This window comes from Heterocephalus glaber, unplaced genomic scaffold, assembly GCF_053883595.1.
Source record: "Heterocephalus glaber isolate CG9 unplaced genomic scaffold, H.glaber_assembly_v1.0 deba00000546, whole genome shotgun sequence".
NCBI classification, from domain to species: Eukaryota; Metazoa; Chordata; class Mammalia; order Rodentia; family Bathyergidae; genus Heterocephalus; species Heterocephalus glaber.
The window spans coordinates 9413958-9440895 of NW_028258147.1; the positions used below are offsets into that span (position 1 = coordinate 9413958).

A 26938-nucleotide genomic window follows, 5' to 3' on the forward strand; every position below is an offset into this window, starting at 1 on the left:
ATTTTCTCCTATTAATCCCATTCCCTTCTATCCTTTCCCCTAGCCCTCCCACTTCCTTCCCCTTTGCCCCTTTTCTTCCTATTTCACATGACCTATTATACATTTAGTCCTTATTTACACTTTCAGTTTCTCACACCAGAGAAACTATTCAATATTTATTCATCTTTTTAATACATTTTTCACTGAGCCCTTGGATTTTTCAACTTATCATTTTCCTGACCTTTTTTTCCTGTTTGCTTTGTTGCCCATAAAAGCACATGGAAGTAAAACTTTCAGGAGACCTTGAGATTTGTATGTAGATTATTTGTAATTTTATTCTTTGGTTTACACTTACATATCTTATCTTTTAAATTATTTTTGATAGTTGAATCCAGTTTTATAACTAGGTTTCCTCACAACTTTGTAGTTTTCTCACAGGCTCAAGTGATCATAATCGCTTCTTTTATGTTTTGGCTCCTGTTCTGAGTTTCTCAAGTTTACTGTAATTTTCAGAGAAATGTATTATATATTCAGGCAATTTTTCCAATAAAATGTTCTTTTTAAATGCTGTATTTTCTCAGTGATGACATATCTTGTACAAAGTTTTCCTTTAGTCCTGAAATCTAAAAAGTAATTTGGCAGGTTATTATTTATGTGATCGTACAATTTTTTCTAAAAGTATTATGATTCTTTTCATTCTGAAATTGTGTTGGGACAGAAATGTTTGTGAGTATTATTTTTAAAAGTTGTTAAATAATCTTTATTGATGAAATTTGCATTTTTTGGATTTTTTTAAACTTGTAAAACTACCAAAAAGACTTGTTTCATCAGTCCTTTCCTTTGAATTCATTTTAAACTTTCAATTTATTCAAATATATGTTCCTTTAGCAAAAAAGAAAAATAAAATTAAAGATGCAAAATAGTTTTCTTTCTTCATATTTGTGTTTTCCATAGTAATTGTTTTGGTTTCTCCTTCAGAAATGTCAGTTATCCATATTATTATATCAACATTCTCTGTCTTCCATTTTATTCTACATTTTCTATGATTTTTCCATCTTTGTACTTTGTTTTGCTCTATTATTTAAGAAGATTTATGAATTGGACTCTATCAATAATTTGATATTATGCAAGCTGTCTTCTGCATGTCAGTGTTTCCTGCGTGGATTTTTATTTGACATTTCATTTTTAGGTCCCTAAACTTCTTTGTTTCTTATCTGTTTTATTTTTCTATTAGACTTTTTTTATTTCAATATATTCTTGTTAAAAGTGTTTTTAAAATTTTTAATGTATGTGATTTTAAAAGTCTACTGGTCTCACGTGGCTTATTTTGGAAATGTCAGCCCTCAGTATTTCTGCCTTTATTTTTAGATGCCTAAAGGCAAATAAATTTCAACTTCTTAAATAAATTTTGCTTAATATGTTTTACTCCTGGTTTCTAAATAAGTTGCTTACACTTTTCTTATTTTTTTGCTTTATGAATTTATGTTAAATTCTCACTGTTGAGTATCAGGAATTATCTCCTGTACCTGTCCTCCCTTGTCTTTGTATAACCTACCCTACCATCTTCCCACAATAAGTACACTGTAACTTACCTTAACATGGTCATATAGTGAGTTTGTTTTGGTTACTGTTGATTTTCTGAAAAACAAAAATGTTTCCTTTGTTGTTCCTGTAGCTAATATTCATCAATTTAAATTATTTTATTTGTTTCTTTGTTTTGGTTGCTTAGTGCAATACGTCTATTCCTCCCCAGAGGACAGCTGGTTAGCTAACGTGTTCTTAAAGACTCTCTCCACTTTTCTCCAATTGGCACTTCCCCAGGGGTACAGCACAGTTTACATCCAAGGGTCTCCCTTTGCTGTTTTTCACATCTCTTTGTGTCATTCCCCTCCTGTTTCTTGTAACCAGCTCCCTCTCTTCCTTCATTTCTCTTATAATAGGTGCAATTTGTCAACCAGTGGCTTCCTAGGACTGAAGAACCAAAGATATTTTTCCCCTTGACAACATGAATGTATAAAATGTCTCATTTTATTCACATCTTAATATTAATACTTTAAAAATAGTTTGTCAAAATCTAGGTAGAAAATCATTTTTCTTTAAAAGAAGAAAGGATTTCATCATTATTTCCTGGTTGTCAGGTTTCAGATATTCAATTCTTTGCAAAATTTTTTTTGGGAATCACTAGAATCTTTGAAGATTCCATTTATTTCCAGTATTTTGAAATCTCAGCAAGAGATATTTGAATATTTGTATATTTTTATTTTTATTTAATGTAATCCACAGTAGGATCCTTCAATCTGGAATTTCACATTAATTTCTTCTGGGAAAGTTTTTTAAAAGTTTGAAAGGTCCAAGGTCTCTCCTCTCTAGGGCCACATTCCCTTCATGTCCACTATTATTTTAAACACTCTATGCCTACCATCCCACCTTCCATCTCCTCTGCTTCCTATTCTGGACATTCTTAACGGAGTCAATTTTCACAAATTTTTAGCTATTCACTATGTATTATACAGTACCCTGGAACTACTCTGAAAAGGAAATATAATGCAGTTGAGGGTATAGGTTTAGCCTCCTTGGCTTGAATTTATTCACCCCCATTAAATAGCTGTGTAGCATGAGGCTTGTTATCTATTGCCCTGTGACCTATTAAAGCAAATGGGAAAGGGGGCTAAGTCACAAACTGACTATAAGCATTTGATTTCAAGTTTTTAGAACACTACTGACACATAGTGTGCCCTCCATAAATAAAAATATTAGCATCTATTATAATTATTGTTGTTATTATCTTTATACTGTATTTAGCACTATAACATGACTTGTTAGCAAAAATATTCACTCTAAACCCCTTTGCCTATCTTTTAATGTTCTGAAGATTTCTATTTCCTATAACCTATGGATTGAGTTGTGTCCATTGAGTTATGTGGACTAAGATTGAAATGGAGAAGTGTTTTATACCAAGCGAAACATCTTTTAGATTGTTAAAAATATGACAGTATCCTTTAGATTAACTATCTCAGTTTTTGTATGCACTGATAATCAAATTAGTGTAGAAGATATAAAAGTATGAGTAATTAAATGGGATATTCTGAAAGTTTATGGAATTACCATTGGAGAGTATTAGTTCTGAGCTGTCTTTAATACTATTAAATTCTACTTATCACTATCAACCAAATATCCATTTAATTGAATATATTTACCGCGAAGCACTATATAATGTATTTAATAAATTTGGATATGATATTTAAGTCAAATTTTAAGATTTTGTTGACTTTTCAGTTTAAACATATAAACACTATAAATACTCATGGGTAATAGTCAGAAAAATATAACAGTTAACAATTCAGAGAAGTTAAAATAACCATTTTTATAGTAGACATTTAGATCAGTTACTCCTACATTAAAAAGTGGTACTGCAGTCTAGGAGGCTAAGGCAGGAAGATTGCAGGTTCAAGTGGAACCTGAACAACGTAGCAAGACCCTTTTTCAAAATAAAAAAGTATAATATATTATAGACTTATATATTAAAAGTATAAATTATATAATTATATATAATATATTATACATTTTACATATGTAATTTATATATTTTTAGATATGTAAATGTAATATATGTATATAAAGGGCTGGAACTGTAACTCAGCGCAAAAGTCCTAGGTACCTTAGTACCAAAAATTTTATTGACAGAAATTATTTCAATTTTGAATTTTTCTCCCTAAAATATAATCATGAAAGTAGTAATATAAACATATCTCAGTGGCTTATGGTTAAAAGGTATTACCTTATATTGAGATTATTCTACTTCAACACTATTGTGACAGCAACCACATGTTCCCTGGATATTTGCAATTCAGTGTTCGGAGAAAACTCTATCCTAGGCTTGCTGTACCCCATTATCAGAAACATTACATGTTTATTTTCCTGCACTCTTCACTTAAACCACTCATGCCACAACACATACCTCAACACTCAAACTCTAGATGCCGCCATCCCTAAGGTCAAAGTCAGAGTTAGAAGCACCCTCCACAGGAGTCTCTGCATAGCATTAGGGTGGGCAATTCATGTGGCAGTTCCCAGAAAGCAGCATTAAAACTGGAGATTGTGAGAAGACAAAAACAAACAAACAAAAAATAGCAGATCTGGATAAAATCCAGAGAGTTTTTGCTTGTTGTTTCTCAGTTTTCAGACAAACCAGCTATACTAATTATAGGTAGAAAAATTATATAAATATATATAGCTATATAAGTGTATAATTATATAAGTAGAAAATATATAAAGGATATATATATAAAGGAATAAAGAGCTATATATATAATATATTATATATAGGATTTTTTAAACCTATAGGTAAAGAGTGGGTTCCTTCTTCCTGTAGCTGCCTTTCAGACCTCATCAAGGGATGCACAGTTTTTGCTTTTCACATTTTCTGTCTATAAAGCATTTTCAAAGATCTTAACTTGTTAGCTCTCTCTAATATTCTTACAAAGAATGTGTCTGGGGCTTTGTTTCCTTAAGATTAATTTCTCTGAAGCTATGGATGAACTAATCTAGAAACCTCACATAATTAGGAAATGGTAAGTTTCCTATTCACATCTGCCTGCTGCCTAAAGCCCTGCTACTCAAAACACTAAAGAGAGGGCATTTATAAAATTGTAGTTATAGACATGTTTTCCGTGCATTATATTTGTTAATCAATTATATGTTAGTCACATGTGGAATTTCTACTTCATCCTATGCCTTAATATAGGTGAGAGAGAGAGTAAAATATCTTGTCCTTGAGATTAATTTTCTAATGGGAAAATAAAGAAATTAACAGATAACTAAGACACAATGCCAACAAGTTATAATAAAATTATGTACTGAAAGCTATGGAAAAGCCAGGGAGGAACACGTCTACCTCTTGGAAGAAGGGTGAATTAGAGAAGACTTCATAGAAAAACAAAGTTTCATCTCATGAAAGTCACTAGGGACTTTACATTTTCTAACCCTTACCTTATGAAAATTGACTATCCCTGGACATTATTGCCAAGTTCCTTATCTCTAAAATTAACTCTCTATTTAGCTTCTTGGATTTGAACTGGATTCTACCTTCATTTCTACATGGGCATGTTTTTTCATCTAGTTCACTGATCATCCTGAGTCTGCTCCTTAAATTTGTTTCTATCCAGGGTTGTCCTTGTCCCCTTGTCCCTTCCTGCCATTTCTGTAGGTGCTAATTGCTTTATAAAAACTCATGGCGTCAATTGCCTAGAAAATGACTTTTCCTCTGGAATCTTTACCTTCGGGCAAACCTGACTCATAAACCAGTGAACCAAATTGTGAATCACTTTTCAAAACCAGTCACTGTTTTTTACCACCCTTTCCTTTGAAAGACACCACTACTTAATCATTGCCTCCATTCCTTCTTCTTTTACCCAACAAGTATGTATTGATGCTTATTAGGTCTTATTCATCCCGTGAGCCTTTGGGATGCAGTGGTGGAAAATTACAGCGGGGTCCTACTTTTCTCAGAGGAAAAAAAAAACAACTTTTGTTTAGTGCTAACTAAAATATGGCTCATAAATACCTTGTAGGAATCACTAAATGAAGGAGGGCTTCTCTTTAAAATCCCAACTTGGTGTCCTTTTCCAGACCTATTGAGCTGTAATCTCTAAGATTGAACAACATGTGTTTTATGTAGAATACTTACATATTTCTTAGAAATATAACCTAAATTTTAAACAGATACCTCTTTAAATAAAAATAAAATCAAAACAAATACCTAAATATGGTACATATTGTAAAAGTGACATGGAAGAACACTGTAAGAACTAAGCAGGTTTGATAAATAATGGTCCTCTATTACCTGGCAGTTAGGAACAAAGTCATACGTGGACATATAGGGTATAAAGGTGGAAATTTATATTTATCTTAGGGAGTAGGTACATCTAATTAATATATCTTGATTCCTTTTGTTCCTCTTCCTCTCCCATCCTTCCTCCTTTCCTTTTTTCTCTAGATCTTCTTCCTTCATGTTTTTCAGTTAATGTTTGTTATATATAATGATTGCATTCTTTGTAAATGGTTTACACATACCCGTCCCCTTCCCCTTTGGCAAAAGATCTGTCTCTCTGTTTCCTTTTATCTATCCTTTATTTTACTTTTTAATTTATTTATACTTTGGGTTTCTCTATTGAATTTTCTTGGCATGCTTGCCAAAGAACAACTGACACAGTGCTACAATAGACATGGGTATCTTTGAATGCTGACTTCATTTTCCTTAGGTATACAAATACTCAAGAGGTCAAAAGCTGGAATCATAGTAGTTCTACTTTTTGTCAGGTGATGAACTTCCATACTGTTTTTTATAGTGGCTATTCTAATTTACATCCCCACCAATAGTGTATTAGGTACTCTTTTTCCTCACATTCTATCCAGGATTTGTTTGTTTATAATATCCATTCTGACTGGGGAAAGGTATAATCTCAATATAATATTGATTTGGATTTTCCTGTATACTTGTTTTATTATGGCATTTTTCATGATAGCTAAGTTACAGAATCAGTCTGTATGTCCATCAATAGATGGATGGATAAAAAAATTATGGTGTATATTCATTATGGAATATTATTCAGTCATAAAGAACATCATATTATATTCAGGAAAATGGATGTAACTACAAGTCATCATATTAAATGAAATAAGTCAGACACAGAAACAAATTCCACATATTTTTTTCATATGTGGTATCTAGAATAAAAGGAAAAAAAAGCAAAAAAGAAAGACAACCTGTAGGGGCAGAACTACTAGAGAAGGATAAAGGGGAGAAAAAAAGGGATAGAGAAAGAGTAAGAGAGAGTAGTTGAGAAGGTGGATATAATCAAAACATGATATACCAATATATGAAATGTCACAATGAAATCATTAATATGCATAAGTAACAATTATAGTAATACATACAAAAAAGTCATTTGAACATACATGTAAAATTTGCTTCTGAATTCTAAATTCTATTTCAGTAGTCTCTCTATCTTTAGGTCAGTATTGTATATCTTGATTCTGCATCTTTTGTACTGTTTTAAAGTCAGTGTGATTGTTCTACCTTTTTCTTCACTTTCAAAATTATTTAGACTATTTTGGGTTTCTTAACATCTCTGTATGAATTTGAGGATCAGCTTGTCATTTTCTGCAAAGGATCCAGCTGAGATCTGTACAGGGTTTATACTGAATCTGTAGCTAATTCTGGGAAGTGTACCCATCTCAGCAAAGTAAATCTTCTCATCCATGGACATAGGATTCCTTTTCCTTTTTCTAGATATTGTTACTTTTTAAAAATAACATTATTTACTTTTTAGTGAATAAATCTTGTACTACTTTTGCTAAACTTGCTACAAAGTAATTTTTGATATTATAAATATGTTTTCCTTAATTTCTTTTCAAATTGACTTTTAACAAAAGAAAAGTCTTTGCATTTTTAAAGATAATGTAGATTTGGAACATCACAGAAAACCAAGATTGAAACATGGAGCTCATCTCAACCATATTAAATTTTCAAAGGAACAAAGCCTATAACTTTGAAGACAAGAAAAACATTGTCTCCATTGTGGTCATGTAAAATTGGCCATGACTTAAAGGAAAGTATGAATATGTTCTTTAACATTCGTATCTTTCTTTATATATGTAGTTTTATATTGTATTACCAAAATAACTGTGCAACATGTATTCACTCACATGTGAATCATGTGCTGTGCAAAATATGATACCAAATTTTTTTTTTTTTGTTACCGGGGATTGAACTCGGGTCCTTGTGCTTGCACAGCAGGCGGCGAAACCACTGAGCTAAATCCCAGGCCCATGATACCAAATTTTGATATTTTAAGTATTCGTGTATATTGAGTGCTCTTATTAAGCCTGTTGAGTAAATAGACTTTAATGAGTAAGGGTTTTTCAAAAGTTCTTTGTCCTTGGAAATGTTGCAAATGCAGTCTTCTATTACATAAATTAGATGGAGGATTTAGCTTTGAAAACTGGGATGTCAAACTAGTCACTCAAATGAATTTATTGATTGATTGATTGATTGATTGTTTTTTGAGACAGGCTCTTGCTGAATATCCTAGGCTGACCTCAAACAACCCTCCTGCCTAAGCCTCCCACGTGTTGGAATAACAGGCATGTGCCACCCAATCCAACTCAAACGATTTTTAATACCATACTTATTTAAAGGAGAAACTAAAAACAGTTAAGAAATGTATGACTAGATATTACTTGCCTATATTATATTTTAAATGTTACCATATAGCTGATAATAACATTAATGAAGATGCCACCTAATATTATTGAAAAACACTGTAATAGAGGTATTATACTGAGTGAGAGTTTTGTAATAAATAGGGGAAATCATTAATTATAAAAGAACTTTTAGTTATGAAAAATTCTTGAACTTTTTGAGGAGTCATTAAAACCACATGGAAAAATCATTCTATAAAAATAATGTTCTTTTTAAAGATATTTATGAAACATTGTTCTAGATTGTTCTAGAAAAATTAAAGAGTGAAAAAAATGCAAGCATAGCCATCCAGGAATTTATGTTTGTGTAATTGTTTGATTAGTTTTCTTCAATAATAACAGAATTTGACACTGGATGGCTTTCATTTTCTGAAATGTACTGGATTGAAACATGCTAATGAATCACTGTTGGTAAACACTGTCAAGATAGAAATGACCTATCTTTTAGTCCCTGGAAAGTCTATCTATATAACTATCATTCATTTGTTAGACAACATATTAGACAGAACATCCTACTATCAGAAGAAAACCAAGGATGAGGAACACGAATTTTAAAAATACTTGGATAAAAATACTTGATACTCGTTATGAAAGATGGTATAATTTGTTAATAAAGCAATACAAAAGATTGAATGACCCTTATTTATTCTTTATATAACAAAATTATAGAAATTAGGCAGTTTAATTTACTCTCAAATAGTTTGTCTTAGAACATCATTTAGCGAATATGTAAATAACTATTCATGTATTTTAATAATAAATATTTTAATAATAAATATTAAATATTTTAATAATAAATACTTTAATAATAAATATTTATGTATTTATAAACTACTCGAGTAGGTATTGTTCATCTTTCCTTGAGGTAGACAAGATTTTCCTGATTTCAACTGTAAAACTAATATAACTTTAACTAGTCCATGGTATGGATGCATATTAGTAGATCTCTTAGTAAAAATGGAGTCATACTTAGCATGTTAACTAAAACATACTTCATTTTCATTATATTAATATATATGTATTACTCATAAACATTTTTATTTAAAGAAAATTAACAGATATTAAAAATCTGTGATACTTCCATATTCTTAATTTTATTTTTCATTTGTAAAAACATTTTTCCAATGTTTAAACATAGAAAACTTATCAAGAAAAATTTCATATTTAGCTTATAACACATATTTATGCTATGTAATGAGACCCAGTATAGGTATTTTTTGTTAATTTCATTTTGCAAAATAACGTATATTGAGAATTAAAGGTCTCCAGGTATGTTAGGTGGGCATGGTGCACTTGTCAATAATCCCATTACTCTGGAAGGCTGGTACAAGAGGATAATGATCTGGTGTGTAGTTTGGGCAATTTAGTGACTTTGCAAGATCCAGTCTGAAAATTAAAATAGTAATGATAATAATAATAATAACAATAATAAAGATCCTGGAGAGGCAGCTTAGAGTGAAGGCCTTGGACTCAAACCCTAGTGGCAACCCCCCCCCCCAAAAAAAATATCAGACATGTGATTAGAGATGACAACTTTTAAAGTTTTTGTCAACCCTGAAGCTTAATGTCTTTGAGATTTTTCTTTTGCTGAGTTTTTTGAGGGAGGGCATTGTAGAGGTATACATTCATGGAAGCCCCTGATAAAACATAATTTGGGTTTTAGAAAACTTAGCTTTGAAACATAACCTTCAGAACAATATTTTATTATTTTATGCATCCATTAAGGTATACAATCAATGATTCAACCACTCAGTCTAAGATTTAAATTTTTTTCTCAGTGTTTGTAAGAGAATTCTCTATGTGTTTCCAATTAGATATTTTTTTCTTTTTTACAGAAAGCCTACAAGTAAATAAAATAACCTTTTAAAGTCATTAAAACTCAATAGAAAACTTAGTAGAGTCATGATCCATTTGTTTTCCTTTGTGGTGAGAGACGGGATAGATCTGATAGCTTTGTGTGACCTTATAACACATGAAGTAGTCTCTCCTTTACAAAGGAAGGATGTTTGAAATTAGACACCAGAACTCTTTACTCCACTATCTGGAGAGCAGAGAGCCCTTTGCAAGTACTCAGCTGGGGACTACAATTCTCAGTTTTCAATGACTTAAGAAAGACTCAAGAAAGGAAGGCATTCTTAAGTAATTGTTCACGAGGACAGTCTCTCTCATCTGGTTGCCTAGGAGAAGCATGCTTAAGAGTGATGAAAGAATATTGCTGAAACTGCACACTTTTGGGTATTTTTGAGGTGTGTGGTAGCTGTCACTGAGTGTGATCACTAATAGATTATTATACTGATGTTAGAATGATGGTGGCCACAAAATGGGAAGCTTAATTTGAGCTGGATTTGTTTTTGTTCTTTTTTGTTTTTCTTTTACACAGTGATAGGAATTGAACCCAATGACTACCAATCTACCTACCCAACATCCTCCTCCACCACTGTTTAAATTTTCAGACTGGCTCTTGCTGTTGTGCCAGGGTGGCGTCAAATTTACGACCCTCCTGCCTCAGCCTCACTGCACTAAGTTTCTGTGCTTCATACATATAACTCCAAAATTTTACTGTTTAAAAGAATGAACATTTATTATCTCCCATATTTTGGGTAAGTTGGAAATCCAGGAGCAGTTAGCTGGACTGCTCGGGCTCAGAGACTGTTGGGTTATAGTGAAGACGTCAGTCAGTCTGCAGTGACCCAAAAGCTGGCCTGGGGCCAGATGATGACTTGACAGGTGGCTCCCTGACCTGCATGGCAGTGTTTTGCTGGTGATAGACAGGAGCCATCCACTCCTTTTCAGAGGGATGGTTGAGAGTGTTTGTGATTGTGATGCTTTCCCTGGGGTGGATGATACAAGAGAAAGCAAAGCAGGAGACAAAAATGCCCTTTATGACCTATCCTCAGAAATCTCATACCTTTGTGCCTGGAATATGCTATTGTTCACATACATTGGCCCTATTCAGAAAGGTGGGGAATATACGGCTGTGTGGATTCCAGGAGAAAAGGCTACTGGGAGCCATTGTGTGGGCAGATTACCACAGAGTAGAATAATTCTTCTTGAGGATTATGAATAAACCTGATATTGGGAAAATAAGTGTTCCTCCATAACATTTCTTCATCTCCTTTTCCTGTTCCTCCAGGGAATTACATCCCCTATTTTCAAATCCCAGTGTTTTCAAGTTGGCTCTTGATTCCTCAGGTCTTTGTGTATCCTTCCCCCTTCCTTGGGGCATTCAGCAAATGTTTTTTGAAGGGAAATGAACTGTTAATCACTGTTTATGCTAGTAAATAAATAATTCCGTTCATAGATCTCACCTATTATGCTAACTACTTTTCATAATAAGATCAATATATTCAAGGTAGGAGATCAATAGTTGGCACCATTTCCTTCAAATACGTTTTTATTTCAATAAAATTACTCTGTAACATCTAAAGTGCATTTAAGGCCCCAAGGTAAGTATTAAGTACAGTGGGGAGACTTCCTCATTAACACTAATTTTACTGATTTAAATCACCTATAAAACTACTTTTTTTCCCATGGAAAACACTATCATTAAAATATCTCATTCCGCATGTTCTTTTTCATAATCCAGAAATACATGACTGAGAAAAATAGTGTGCTTCATATTTAAACAGGAGCAAAACACATAAATATTGTTGTTTCCATAAGGAACTTGAGATTAAGGTGACAAGTCTTACCATTTCCTTTCAAAACTGACACAGTGTGATCTCCATTTCCCCCAAAAGGATAGGAAGGAATGGACCATCTTCTATATATGTTCATATTCTGATTCAGTATTTTAGAGATTCTAGCTTTATACTTGTAATTAGCTCTAAAATATCCTATAGATCTTTTTATTTTAACTTTTAAAACTTTTGCAATTTTTTATATTAAAACTGTTTGGACCAAGAAATCTCCAAATGTCAGACTGGGAAGCAGTGAAGAAATAAGTGGAAACTAATGACACTCCTCCCATTTGATAATGTGAATGATTTACTTGACTCAATCATTTAACACTTTCATAAAGTCACTATCAGGGAAAGCAAGTGGGCTCTCATTATGGTAAACTGTATTTGTACTGTCAGCTTTCAGTGATGTATTACAAACCTGTGGCTGGTATTAGGATCTTATAAATGGGGGAAAAATGGAAAGCTCATTAATTCTTTATACCCACAGGTGGAAGACATGCAGTGGGCTAATAGAGAGCACCCACACCCGTCGTCAATCTGTAGCCTGCCATGTAAGCCTGGGGAGAGGAAGAAAACAGTGAAAGGCGTCCCTTGCTGCTGGCACTGTGAGCGCTGTGAAGGGTACAACTACCAGGTGGATGAGCTGTCCTGTGAACTTTGCCCTCTGGACCAGAGACCGAATGCCAACCGCACAGGGTGTCAAAGGATCCCCATCATCAAACTGGAGTGGCATTCTCCCTGGGCCATGGTGCCTGTGTTCATTGCAATATTGGGAATCATCGCCACCACCTTTGTGATTGTGACCTTTGTTCGCTATAATGACACGCCTATTGTGAGGGCTTCAGGACGGGAACTTAGTTATGTGCTCCTAACAGGGATTTTTCTCTGTTATTCCATCACCTTTCTGATGATCGCAGCACCAGATACAGTCATCTGCTCCTTCCGCCGGATCTTCCTAGGACTTGGTATGTGTTTCAGCTATGCAGCCCTTCTGACTAAAACAAACCGAATACACCGAATATTTGAGCAGGGAAAGAAATCTGTCACGGCTCCCAAGTTTATCAGTCCAGCGTCCCAGCTGGTGATCACCTTCAGCCTCATCTCCATACAGCTCCTTGGGGTGTTTGTGTGGTTTGTTGTGGATCCTCCGCACACCATCATTGACTATGGAGAACAAAGGACACTAGACCCAGAGAATGCCAGGGGAGTGCTCAAATGTGACATTTCTGATCTCTCACTCATTTGTTCACTGGGATACAGTATCCTCTTGATGGTCACTTGTACTGTTTATGCCATTAAAACGAGAGGTGTTCCAGAGACTTTCAACGAAGCCAAGCCCATCGGATTTACCATGTATACCACCTGCATCATTTGGTTAGCTTTCATTCCCATCTTTTTTGGTACAGCCCAGTCAGCAGAAAAGGTAAGTGGCAGGAAATGCATTAGACAACATTTTCCTGTATATAACTTCTTCTTATAGCATGCTTTTTCTTTTTGTGGTCCATTTATATTCTCTCAAGATGCTTTAGTTTGTGCTATTCTTTCTCAAGGTCACATTGATTTGAATATGTATTGATGAAAGCTGGTTTTTCCATGAAAAACACTTTACTGAATCCTTCTTGGCAAAGGTGAAGATTGACAGCTTTCTGGGTCTCTCTTCTCAGCTCTGTTATCTGCTAACATTGCTGTTCTTTTCGAAATGTTAATTAAAAGCAGGAGGGAGGAAGGGTAGATGTGGCTCACAAGGGTGATCTGTCCCAAAAATATCCCATTGCATGACAAATGCCTCATTTTCTTTTCTACTGTGACTCTCAGAAGAAGCCATTCCTTGATAATTATGATTTTAATCATGGAAGCAAACTGTGGTAGGGAAAGAACCACGACAGAAAGAAACTGAAATGGTTTGGTACAAGGTGCAGCATTTTACTAATTATTCTTAGCCCCATTCTTTTTACTTTTCTTTATGTAAAGGATGGTAGAGTAGGATAATGAAGACTGTAATGGACAATTATACAGTAGTTTATAACTTTTTAGAAAATGAAGATTAATTGAATCTGCTAAAGTAATTTTTTGTCACTAATTTCTCATTAACTGTTCCCACATAAAATGCTACTACTAAAGAACTTCTGTATGTGAAAGGGAGCATTGCTTGAACTACATATATGTAGTTCAGTGTACAGAAATGCAAAGAACTAAGGCTAACTTTGAATTCCAAGATATGGGTAGTAGGATGGAGATGAATCAGTTTGCAAAACAGAGGCAGATGCTATCTTCCTGTAGTGATAGTCCTTCAGCCCTGATGTATATGGGAGAAAGTTCTCTCAAAGTGAGAATGTAAAGATTGTTCTATTATCCACCATCCTAGGTTTAAAGAAATCAAACAGCCTGGGAACAATTACATTCCCTAGGGTATAATGTTTCAGCTCAGGTGATGCATGACTTGAAATGCTAACAAAGTCAGAGAAAAAGTACTCAACAAGGGGATGGAGGACTCACTGGGATGAGCACTCACATCCCTACATCAATGTGCTCCCCAACTACATATGAACAAAAAATGTACTTCAGCAGACTTGCTACTGAATAGTTAACTTGTTATGAGTTCTAGAGCCTTTGAGTTTTTCTAATTGCAAGACCTGGTGAAAATCCATGCATATTTTATGTAGGACCAAGCATGTAGCAGGAAAGTAAAAGTAAGAAAGTTTGGGAGGCGCCCTTATAACTGAAAAATACATTTTGCCATATGTAGATGGGAATCTATTGAGATAAAACTTTGTAAATTTAACTTATGTAATAATGTGTGAAATAGAAAAATAGTCTCCCAAAGTCTATTTTCAGCTATGATTTTTCTTTTTGGATCACTTAGAGAAAAATAATGTTTTTCAGATTTTGAAAATGTCCACATTATATGAATTATTAATCATAACAATTTAAGAGGTTCTTACATTTGTATTTCAGTCATATTTATATACTGTTTTACCTGGAGAGGTCCATAATAAGTAGTTTATTCTGCTTTCTGGTAGATGATAAAGACTTGAGCCAAACAAAATCTCCTGAGCTCACATCTAACTTTTTTATTTACTATCTCTTCCTTCACATTTTATGAAGTGCAACCTACTCTTATCTTGGCTTTTTAATTTTGACATATGATGACATTTAAGAATGGGAAGAGGATAAACACAAAAGCTCATAAAGTACTTTTTATATTCAGATAACTCAGTGCCTCAATTTTTAGGCTAAGTTAAATCATGGCCCTACATCAAAGTATTGGAAATAATTACAGTAGTTTAAGTATGTATCATACTATTAGATTTTTAAAAGGTAATTTTAAAAAATAGCCATTGTTCTAGCAGAACAATGACGTTGTGAAGTGATAGCTCCCCCTTGAGGAGCTGTTATAGAGACACTTATTTGGGGGTGGAAAGGACCAACAAATAGGACAGTGGATGGAGATTCCTCTGTGTTCTTAAGCCTATAAAAGCTGTGCATGCATTTGAAAACCTGAAAGTTACATAGGTGTGGATATACCCATGCCTTTAGAGATATGATTGAATGTGGGTAGCTAAGTTCTTTTTTCTTTTTTAGTTCTGTGGAATCAAAGTAAGTCTAAGAAGTAATGTGTAAAACAAATGATAAAATATGTTCATTGGAATTTATTTTGTATTTATGATACAATTAGATATGGAACAGACTGAAGAACTCAATGAGAAACACTGCCTTAGAATTTTCAGAACATCATAGAGACCTCAAATTGTTTTGCTTTGGAGCTGTTGAATTTAGACTAGCTCTACATAAGGAGCTATCAAATTGTATAGATTTTGCCACTGGGTACTTTGTATAACAGAATTGTGTTATTCTACAATTTACTTTAAAATTTACTACCTGCTATTTTCTGTAGAAGTATCTATTTTTATTCAAAACTAATCCATAAAAGACTTGAGAATATTTTTTCACATTGCTAAAACTATTGAAATGAATATTAAAAATGAAAAAAAATTATATCTCTAACACAAGTCTTTAATTAAGTTTTACTGACTTTGGAGGAGAAAAGAGCTGGTCAGACCTCTATTTTCATTTATAATGCTCAGCCAATTAGCTCCATGATATCAACTTGAAGTGTTTGCAGTAGCAAGGCAGCACAGATATCCATTAATTCAGCAGATCTTTATTGAGCTTCGTGTCTCACATTGTGCTAATTATTGAACCCATGTCAGTCTTCTTCCCTGAGTTTTCACTGTAGGGCTCAGTCTGGCTCCCAGGCCTGCCTTCCTGATGGGTGTCAGCACCAGTGAGGTGCTAGGTTCAAGGACAGAAGATGGTGAAAGGTCAGATGTGAGATGAGAAAGCCAAGAATTAAACATCCTATGCATTAATGACATAGAATTTTTAACACAAGAAAAAGCAGAAGAGCAAATTTTCTTTCAACATGAATTTTATTATGACTTCCCAGAGTAATGTCTGTAGCAGAAAACTCATCTTACCATACAGATCTCTCTGAAATTACAAGAAACAAAAAGAAAAAAGTAAAAGTAGTGAAATAATGTAAACAGATGTTTTGGAAAACATTTGAGTGACACCAAGAAAGTGACATTTGTCTCAGAGTCATGGAGCCTGGTAGCTCTCAGAAGGATATTTTCATCACCATTTAATTCCCCTGAATTACCCTTTTCATATTTTGAACTGAAGATGCATCATATTTTTTCAATAGATTTTAAAGACATCATTTGTGCCTACTGCTAAATTGTACCCAATCATTGTATAAATGTAGTTTTTTTCTTTTCCTGCAGGGAAGTGGTGTGAAGGAGGGGTGGACATACTGAGCATAGCTATAGATGAATGCAAACTTGTGTAATTGTGCTGAAAAGACAAAACAAACTGTAATTAACTTCATAGTCAGGAAGAGAATCCTTAGGGATGGTTGGGGCTGTTAGGATGGCAGAAATCTCTTAAATACATGATTTATCCTCTCTAATTGGGTCTATAATGTAGAAATGATAAGACAAAGGTTATGACATTGCCAAATTGTAAGAAGCACAGTGCTTCATCCAGAATATCAAATGCAAACAAAACAACTTAGAAATGAAAGAAAAAAAACCCTCGGAAATGGCAAAAATCCCTAGTAAATCCTGAACCAGCTTTACTTTCTTTACCCTTCCAGATTCATAGTGCAGCATCTGTCTAGTAATGCAAGTCAGAAAAGTGGAGATTATCCTTCACTCACTCCCACCCTTTATTTCCTCCTTTCACCTGAAAACACCATTCTACATAAATTCACTGACCATAAGCAGTGTCTAGCTGGTATTTACCTTAGGGAATACATCTCAGCTCAGAGCCCTTTTTATGGCACAATCTCAATAGCTACCTGTTGAATGAATAAGCAGAGTCAATTGCCCAACAGTAAAGCAATATAATAACACAAATGCTTATCTGTGGTTTAAATTAGACCATGACATAAAACAAGAATCTTCTATCTGTGCATCTTATTGTGATCCTAGTTACAGCAACATATCCTCCTGGAAAAAAAAATGTTCTTATTTAATGATGGACCACATATATTTCTTTAAAAATTTCTCACTATCACTAATTCTGAAATAGGGACACTAAATATTTGGGGAAAGAGGCAAGAAAGAATTATTTATAGTTGTTGTGCCTTCTGTATAAATTTCAGAAGGTGAAGGAGAATTCACGAAATCGCCAGCTCCTTTTGCCATGCCACCCCTCACTGGTGTTCTGACTGTGTCTCTGTGTAGAGGCAGAGAGGTGCAGAAGTGCAGGGGGCACTGGGGCATAAAGCAAGAGCATGAAGTTTGGGTTCCATTCCTATCTGTGAAACTAGCAGAGAAAACATAGGCAGGAGGCTGTACTTCTGCAGAAAGGGAAATTCCCCCAGAGAATGCCAATCACACTAAGAAGCCATGTAAAACATCACCTGCTGTATGTGCCCAGCATGTTTTCAAACTAGAGCAGACTTTATTTCCTATTCTTGGAAAGGGCAGGAAGATGGCTGATTAAACACACACTCATACACACAACTGCCTTAGTCTGATTATGCTACTTTTTTGTACTAATAGATACCTCATGCTTATTTGGCAGAAAGTTATATAAGCTATGGGTCAGAAAAAGTGTTTAGCACATAATAAGCAGGGAATAAATGTTGAGTGTTATTCTGTTAAGCTATTAACCATGAGGGCATTATATTTTCAGCACCTAGTATTGTACCCAGTCGGAAGTAGGTTCTTATAGAGATATATTCACATGAATTGACTCAGGATCTGACTTGATTTATCCAGATAATCATCTCAACTTCAACTTTTCCAGCCACTTAACCATGTCTGTGCAGACCACAAACTGAACTGTTTTCTCAGAGAGACTTGCCTGGGAGTGTAGGTCATGTGACTACAACAGGGAGACAGGGCCAGAGGGAAGATGATAATCTGCAGGCTGAGGATAAAGAGTTGTTCCTGAGGCAATATGTACCTATCTTCAAATATTTAGCAGAAAAACCTGGAGGAAAGCAAAGATTCCTCAGAAAGCAGTGGTGAAATCTTCACTTTACAGTTTGAAACATGAGTTGTGCAAGGCAATGCTGAGATTAATAATAAAATTTCTGCTGTAGAGGATAGTCCAGATGAGACAAGAACAGCTTGAAAAACCCAAGATGGGAGTCACCATGTAATGTGGACAGTGATGGAAGAAATTCTCAGGCTGGATCAAAACAGAGTCATTCTTAAGCCACATCTGTCTCCTTAAATTTCTCTATTTCATTAGAAACTGGGAAGTGGAAACAATTATCAGTATCCTCCTTGTGTGTTGTAATTGTTGCTCAAAACTTTGTTGTGCTACGTTGGAAATGCATAGCCTTTCTGTTCCTTGCCAGCCTATCGTCATTTGAAGGCGATCCCTTCATAGGCTTCAGTGATGTCTCAGTCTCAGGTAACAGAACTATTTCATATATTGTTTCCAATTCAGTTGCTTCTGGGTAAGGCCTATTATACTAGATTGTTGCAATCTACTCTGGAGAGCATTAAAAAAGTTTAAAAGTAAAGAAGAAAAGAAAGCATAAATGTGATCTCTCTTGTGCAGTTAGTTAAAATAATATGACTGAAATTTAGGTGAGAAAATAAGGTACGGGAACTCTCAGGCACGTACAGACAAGCCTTTTAAGTAGCCTTTCTTGTGAATTCTGCCTTATGTTTGTTTATGTTTGTTTCTCTGTTTGTTTGACATATTATTAATGCAGAAAATTTCCAACTTTACATATTAGAGGCAAGTTGCCCACTTTTTTGACACCATAAAGGAATCTTTGCTCAATGAAACTTATTTGGATTCCATAATCCTACTTTTTTTCAAGGCTCTGAGAAAGCTGTAGGGTCTAAAACTACTTAAAAGAAGCAAGTGGTATTTAGAGGCATTGTGATCATTTTCTCATTCATCTTTTTTAAAAATTAAAATTGATTTAAAAAAAAAGTTCAATGTTTTGTATGTCCAAATTACAATAATTTGCTAAAGTAGACCACTAAATATTTGACTTAGGATCTTGGTTCTGGAGATAAAACATCTCATCCAAAATGGTTTAGCTTTCTTAATACTATTGAGAAATCTGGGTACTAGATGTGATTAAGACTAAAATGTGAATATTTTCAGGATCCTAGTGACCATGGCTTTACTTAAAGATGCTTAGTGGAATATCATATAAATAGCCTTAATTTTTTTCTTTTAGACAGAACCTTAAGAATACTCCAGATTGTATAGAATGCCATGACTAATTTATTTATGGGTAACTTCAAATGACATTCTCCATGATTCAGTACATGCTTATATCTCATGGAAATACACAGGGTGTGAGAAAGAGCAGATTGCAAGCAAATAGTTCCTTTTGGCTGAAAGTGTATATACTTTTTATGCTGGGAAATTTTAAATATATATATTTATAATATATGTATATAATATCTTCTTTAAAACAGAAAAATATTTAATATTAATAATATTAATATAAATTACAGTTTATTTAAAATAAATACAAAGCAGATACATTTGGATGTTAAAGTAAATATAAGAGTAGATATTTAATCTGGCTGAAAATAAAGACTGGCACAAACACACATTTTCCTTTTAAAGTAACAGTGAAATAATAGAAGAAAATATGGCAGAAAGAAAGAAAGAAAGAAAAAAAGAAAGGTGAAGGAAAAATGAGAGAAAGAAGCCATTTGTCTTGTTTAAACCGTTACACAGAAAAACAACCTGAGATAATCTTGAAAAGTTGGTGCACTCAGATCTTTCGCAAAATTAAAACAGAGAAATCACAATCCAGAAAACATAATTGCTTCATAGGAAAGTCCCAACTGGTTTTATACCAAGAATAAACAAAAACCTGGACCAGGCATAGCAGTGGCCTTCAGAAAGTTACTTACATAACTGTATTGCAGAATACCTGCACCAGTTGGGCCCCTCACTTCCCCTTTCTGCTCCAGCCTTATTGTTGGGAGAATGAGGGTAAAATTATAATCTGTAAGGGGTGGAAATTATCTAATTTAGGGCTTCTAGTGTGGGCATAAGACACTGAAAAAGGAGGAGAAGAATTTGAAGGAATTTTATTTTAGTCCTGAATGGGGGGAAGGGGTAGAAAATGCAACTCTATCCAGAATAGATACTTCAGCTCTTACAAAATGTTCCTCCTAGAGTGAGTCCCAAGTCTCCTTGTCTGAAAGTATCCGTGCATTTTCAGAGACGTTAGTTGGGTAAAATGAGCATTAGCTCAAAAATTTATAGTCAGCCCTCTCAGATAAAGAAAACAAGGCCCATCTGTAAACTTTATCAGTAAGGCTGACTGGAAATTCATAATTAGCCATAAATAGCTATAGATTATAGGATAATGAAGAAAACCAACAGTATGAATTAAAGAAATGAAAAATAAACAAAATAGAATGCCTCTAAAGAAAAAAATCCTAGGAAAAACACAATATATGAAAAGTTTTGAAAATCATCCTCTTAAGAGACAATCAAGAAAATATTGACCACACACATGTAGGCTGCTATGGCAAAGATCAATATGGAATAAGAAAATTATCTTAGAAATTAAAATTATAAATGGAATTTAAAATTAAAATCCTTTAGGTGAAGAAATGGATGAGTGATTTTGAATTTGTAAAATGACTCAAAATCCTTGATCATTACAAATTCCTTAAGAATTTTATTTGCTTTGGTGTTAGTGCAATTGTCAGATAAATAATTTTTAAAAGCCACAGTTTCATTATCAGCTTATATTTGGTGATTGCATTACATGAAATCTATTTAGTAAACATTTTACATATGCAAACACCTATTCTTGGTCTGTATAGAAATGCAAAAATTACTAAGAAGTTGTTATCATGTTTTTTTTAAATTTTTTTTTAGGGTCTACTGTGGGCTAATGCAAAGCACACAGGTGTGTGGTACAGGCAAAGTAAGATGGCGGAGGTTATAGGGTTAAGGATGGTGAGAAGAAGCTATGTCCTTTGGTGGAATGAAGAAAGTCTCCTTGAGGAAGCTAGGAATTAAAATAGATCTTGAAAGATGGAGAGAAACAGAGGAAACCAGAGTTTTATATAATAGGAGCACTGAGTTTAAGCAGTCAGAAAAAGGAAAGTCAGGAATTATTAATGTAAATCTGAGTGAAAGATTATCTGAAGTTTAGGAAAGCCACAAAGGGAGATGGGTGACCAAATATTCTTATTTTCTATGTAAGTAGCACTTTTTTTTACATGATTATGCTTGATCTTAGCCAAAAGGCCTAGAAGAAAGGCACATGATTATAAGTAATAAAACATATGTGTAGTCAAAATATTTGGATGCCATTTTATACAGAGATATGCAAAATTTTTACATCATTTCCTAGGGATTTGAGTATATTTGAACTATTTTGATCATGAATAGCTGAGGTATGATCACCAAATACAGTGAATGTTTAAATAAAAGTATTATAGTAAAAGACACACTGCCATTAACCCCCTCAGAATATTTCCCTTTGCTTTGAGGACACTTATCCCATTGCTCTTGGTGCTTTCTGAAGCAGTTCTGGAAGTTCTCTTTTATGAATCTCTTCAGTTGCACTATCACGGCAGCCTAGATGTCCTGAATCTGTACAAAATGTCTACCTTCCCTGGTCATGTTGACTTTGGAGAAGAACCACAAGTCTCTCAGTGTGAGATTCAGTGAATAAGGTGAATGGGAACACATTATAATGTTTGTAGGAGCCTGCTTTTTTTACTGGATGGCATTGGCCATTTGATCACACCTCACAAAGACACTCACAAAAGAAAACTTCCAGAAGTAAGTAAGTAAAGTAAGAAGGGATCAGGGTGTTGGGGAAGAGAGCATTTTGAGGAGGTTAATGTCAGTGTGTCTTCCACTGTAATAAACTTTTAAAAATGTAAGCACACTCCATACTTTCTGATCAGCCAATGTATTTTCAATGAAATTACATTTTGTAAGATTTCTCTGTGAGTGGTGTGTTGGATATATTGTAATGTACAAGGATAAGAAAAAAGAGTCAAAAGCTTTTTGAAGAAATCCAGCCAAGAAGTATTGAAGACTCATTTCAAGTAGAATTCGGAACAGAAAACAAATAGGAGATAAAGGGCCTGCAGTGTTCCATCTATAATTATGTCTGTGATGAAGAAATTTTCTTTGACTACCAGGGTTAGATGCAACTGGACTTCAAAAAGAGCCATAGTTTTCTCTCTTGTCTGGGCTAATGGAGAGAAAGGAGTTCTTTTGTAGAGGATTAAACCTAAGGCCCACAGATGCAAGGCAAAAGATTTCCACTGAGCTGCATCCCAACCCCCACCCCACCCCTCCCCTTTCTGTGGTGCTAAGGAGCAACTCTTTTTCATGGGTGCATCTACTCAAGAACAGAGCAACATTTATATTTGGGCCCACAGTGGTGAAACTGAGTAAAAATCAGTTTGTGTGGATAAAAGCAAAGATAAAGTTACACTGATAAGTATACTTAATGGCTTATGATTTTGCATTATCAGACTACTAATTAATATTGGAATAAATTTTGATACTTGAAATTAAAAAGGCAATAGTCTAAATAATCTAATCTAAATAATCTAAATTATTTCTAAATTATGTATCCCAATTAAATATATAATCATAATTTTGTCATGTAAATTTGAACAAGTAGAGAAAATCAAGATTATTTGGTTAAACTTGAGGGTAATCTTGACTTTCTCTACATCCCATGCTCATTACTAAATTTATGCAGAATTATTTTTCTTTACTATATCTCATTTCTTGTTTAATGGTGTTTGAATCACATACAGAAGCAATTTTCTTTCTTTTTTAAAATCAGTTTTAAAAAGTCATATATTGGCTTCATGAGGTAATCTCCAAGATTCTACCTGTTGCCAGTGTTCTGAATCCTGTTAACAGGGACTCTGAACTGGTTAAATAGCACCAACATTATTTGTAAGTTTTAGGTTCTGTTTGTTTGGTTAAAAATGAATTATGTTATCCTTATTTTGAAAATAACTTTTTAACTAAAAAATTGCAGTAATTTTAATGTTTTCATGTTTGAATTTTGGATTCACTAAGTGTTCAGTGAAGTGTATCTTGGGAACAGTAGAAAGAAATGTAACATTTTTTGCTGCCTATTGGCTCAGATTTTGCCGAATATAGATATCTATATAACCTTTGTAAGTATATATAGAACCTTTGTATGTATATATTCACATTGCACATACATATATATGTACAGCTTCTATATAGATTTTAAGTTTTCATGTATTTCTCTTGCTAGCTGTTTTCTCTAACATTCTCATCTACACACACTGAATTAAATTGAAAATAATATTGGTAGATTATAAGTCTGCTACAAACCTTAAAGTATTTATTTCAGCAGGCAGCTTATGACTGCAATGGTGCCCTGTTTTCAACAAAACAGCTTCCCTAGGCTAAAATGTCCAATCAAACCGAAATTTGGTTATATTGTATAGTTATTGTTTAGAACTGACAATGACAAGCATGAGATAATTACATTCTGTAGGCAAAAGGATATCTACAGAAGGTAACAAAAGAAAATCACTGAGCAAAGGCAGTTAGTACCAGAAAATTATGGAGAACATGTATCCAAAGAAGGCTCTCAGACTTCCATTTTCTACCTTGCTTATTATTTATAGTGTTTTTATGTATAGTACATGCATTCATTTGTGATCACTAATTCATTTTATATCTTCTCCTCCTCTACATGCTAGGGAATCACACTGCTTAGGATCTTTTTTTATTTCTCTGTGTTCTTTACCTCAAGTTCCTTCTGCTCAAGTTGCCCTGATTCTGGCCTTTCTCCCAGAAGCCCTCCCTTGAAGTATTCATCATTCACGTGGCGTCTGCTAGAAAAGCTGTGTTCTCACCTTTCTGAGTTCTTGATCTCTGCCCTTTCAAATGTTCAGAAATATGAAGTGAAACAATCTAAAACTGAAATCTGAAAGCAATCCCAAACCCAAATTGTGAAATTAAACTGCCTAAAACTAAAATCTATCATAGTTAAAATAGTCACTACTTACTGGATGCCTCTTTTATGCCAGAAACCAGGCCAAATTCTTTCTGTTTGAATCATCTCCTTTCATCTCTAAAACGTGAAGCCTCAATAAAGTCTCTGAGATAAATTTTATAGATCTAGGAAAGTTAAGTCAATAAATTTTGCATTTGTATAGAAAATAGACCTAGGTTTTAACTTACTTTGTCTATTTCCAACTCTTAAATTTTTAGCTTTGACTTCTTATGTTTCTATTATGCTCAATTTCTACTTTATTCCCTCCATCCTATAAACATCTGTTTTTCAGAGATTCAAACTTGGGAATTGCCATCATCCTTCCTTTTTAATATTCCTACAATTTATCTTTTGTTAAAGAATTATAATTTTGGTTTAAAATTTCTATTATGCCCATAATTTTATTCCCCATTCCCAAGGTCAAATCCATAAGTCCATGGCTGGGCTAGTGTTGAGATATAAGTGAAAAATATCCTAAATTTGCTATTTGACAGTGACCAACAGAATTGTGCCATGAAGAGATTCTGCAACATTTCTAGCACTTTGCCACTTCTTTTTAGAGTCCTACTAAATCAATCACTTTTTGTGTTTAATACCTCCATAGTATTGAATACTGACATTGTTTGAGCCAGGGAAGGTCTGTCTTCATGTAACATAAATTATAGTAGAGGAAGAGACAGGCTTAAGTGGATAAGTATAGAATTACTCAGTAAAAATTGTTACATATGCTATCAATGGTCCTAGGAAGGATTTTAAAACTATTTTTTTTCTATTCACCCTTAGCTAAAGTCTGAACTTCCTAAACTCTGTCTTTCCACTGTTACCTTTCATTGCAGTGAAATCAATTTTCTTACGAAATCATTCCATGAAATCTCCTCTAATATATAAACATTATAAATTCTAAACACATCTGTGCTCTCTCTGGATGTTCATCATTTTACACTCCAAGATTTGTGTCTGTGTGGTTTATTTATGCATCTATGTTTTACTTCACTCGATAACTCGTCAGGAAGAGATAATAATTATAATTCTTTTGTATTGTTCCCAACTTTTGCTTTTTATCAGCTCTATAATGTTTGTCAAAGTGCTTTGCAAATAGTTGCAGGTAAGAGTTTTTTGTTGAAACGAATAGAAAGGAAAGTAGCAAGCATTTTCAATGTCAATTCTGAGTCACTGTATTTTGTAAGATGAGATAAAAACAAAAATGGAAGAATAAAATATTCGAATGGAGAGGCAAGAAATCAGGGCTCTTGTCTCATTGACATTCCTTTGGTTTTGATTGAGCCAGCTGACTTCTCTGAATCTTGATTTCCTCACCTCACCTAAAATGAGGACTCATAATCTCTGAAGTTCTCATTCTAAAATATTCTTCTTATAGAGAAAATTACCATTTGCCTAAGAAATGGTCAACCACTGAAAGGTGTCACTAATTGTTAAGCAAATGCACATGAATATTACTATGCATATGCAGTGAAGGGTACAAAATGAGTGCACAAAGCCTTTTAGAAGATAAATGTACTTAAGACAGATTATTTGCCTGCTAAATCTTCATCAAGTGCATTCACATCAGCATAGCAAGATACAAACGTACGATCCAGAATCTGAATTACTTTTCCCCAAAGCCCTATGGGGCATCTACTCACACCATATGTTTCTTTCAGTTTTATGAGATATGTTAGGTGGGAAAATGAAAAAGGTCCTCACTACATTAATTCCTAAACTTCTTCACCCTCTAATAGCAAAACAAATCAAACCAAACACAGAAGGAAAAAAGAGAAATGTATAGCTGATAGCAGACATTTTCCAGTTCATCAGATTTTACTAGTTTAACCTTTGAAGCTTTTCTTTGGCACATTCTACTCAACAGCACTGCTTGTTTATCATTCACATCAGTTTTTCTTTGCTAGAAATACATCAGCCAGTGGCTGGAAGATTTTGATATGACTCAGAAGAAGTTAATGGGTAATGTAATCTCTTGCTAGAGAGTGATTTTGATTTCACCTTACATTACTGAGTTCGTTATCCCCTTCTAGTATATTTTCCTTGTACTTTCAGTTAATGCAGTATCATAAATCGCTCTACCACAATGCCTAAGGAAGAGTGGGGGAAATTATAACTACTAAGCAGTTCTCTCCTGACAAAAAATGTTGGTCACAAGAACCAGTTAAATTCCTTTTGTACATCTTTTGTTTTTCTCTCATTTGAGTTTTTCCCCTTTCTAATATCACTTGTCCTGTGAGCCCTGGGAGAATGCTGATGCTTTAAAGTCCTTTCATAAATCATGAACAAGAAAATCTGTTTATTTTCTTGGGGGAAAAATATGATAAGGTAAGTCTTAATTCAAGTATAAAAGCCAGATAGGAAGGAGTATTCTCCTCCTTTGATTAGAACCATGGAGATTTTATATTAGTCTTTAAATCATTCAGAAAGTTTCTTTTTTTCAGAATCTTAGTTCCTGAAACTTTTGTTAGAAAAATATTCTGCA

The 26938-nt window shown here is 33.9% G+C and overlaps 1 protein-coding gene across 7 annotated transcripts in view; it reads left to right on the top strand.

The window, feature by feature from the left end:
• Grm8 (glutamate metabotropic receptor 8) overlaps positions 1-26938 on the top strand; it is an 867398-nt gene that overhangs the window by 755526 nt on the left and 84934 nt on the right. For all 7 annotated transcript variants that reach the window (XM_021237614.2, XM_004856414.3, XM_087204574.1 and 4 more), the window contains one exon: positions 12412-13347. In XM_021237614.2, the coding sequence (XP_021093273.1) occupies positions 12412-13347 (936 nt within the window). The remainder of the gene's footprint in view (positions 1-12411; positions 13348-26938) is intronic.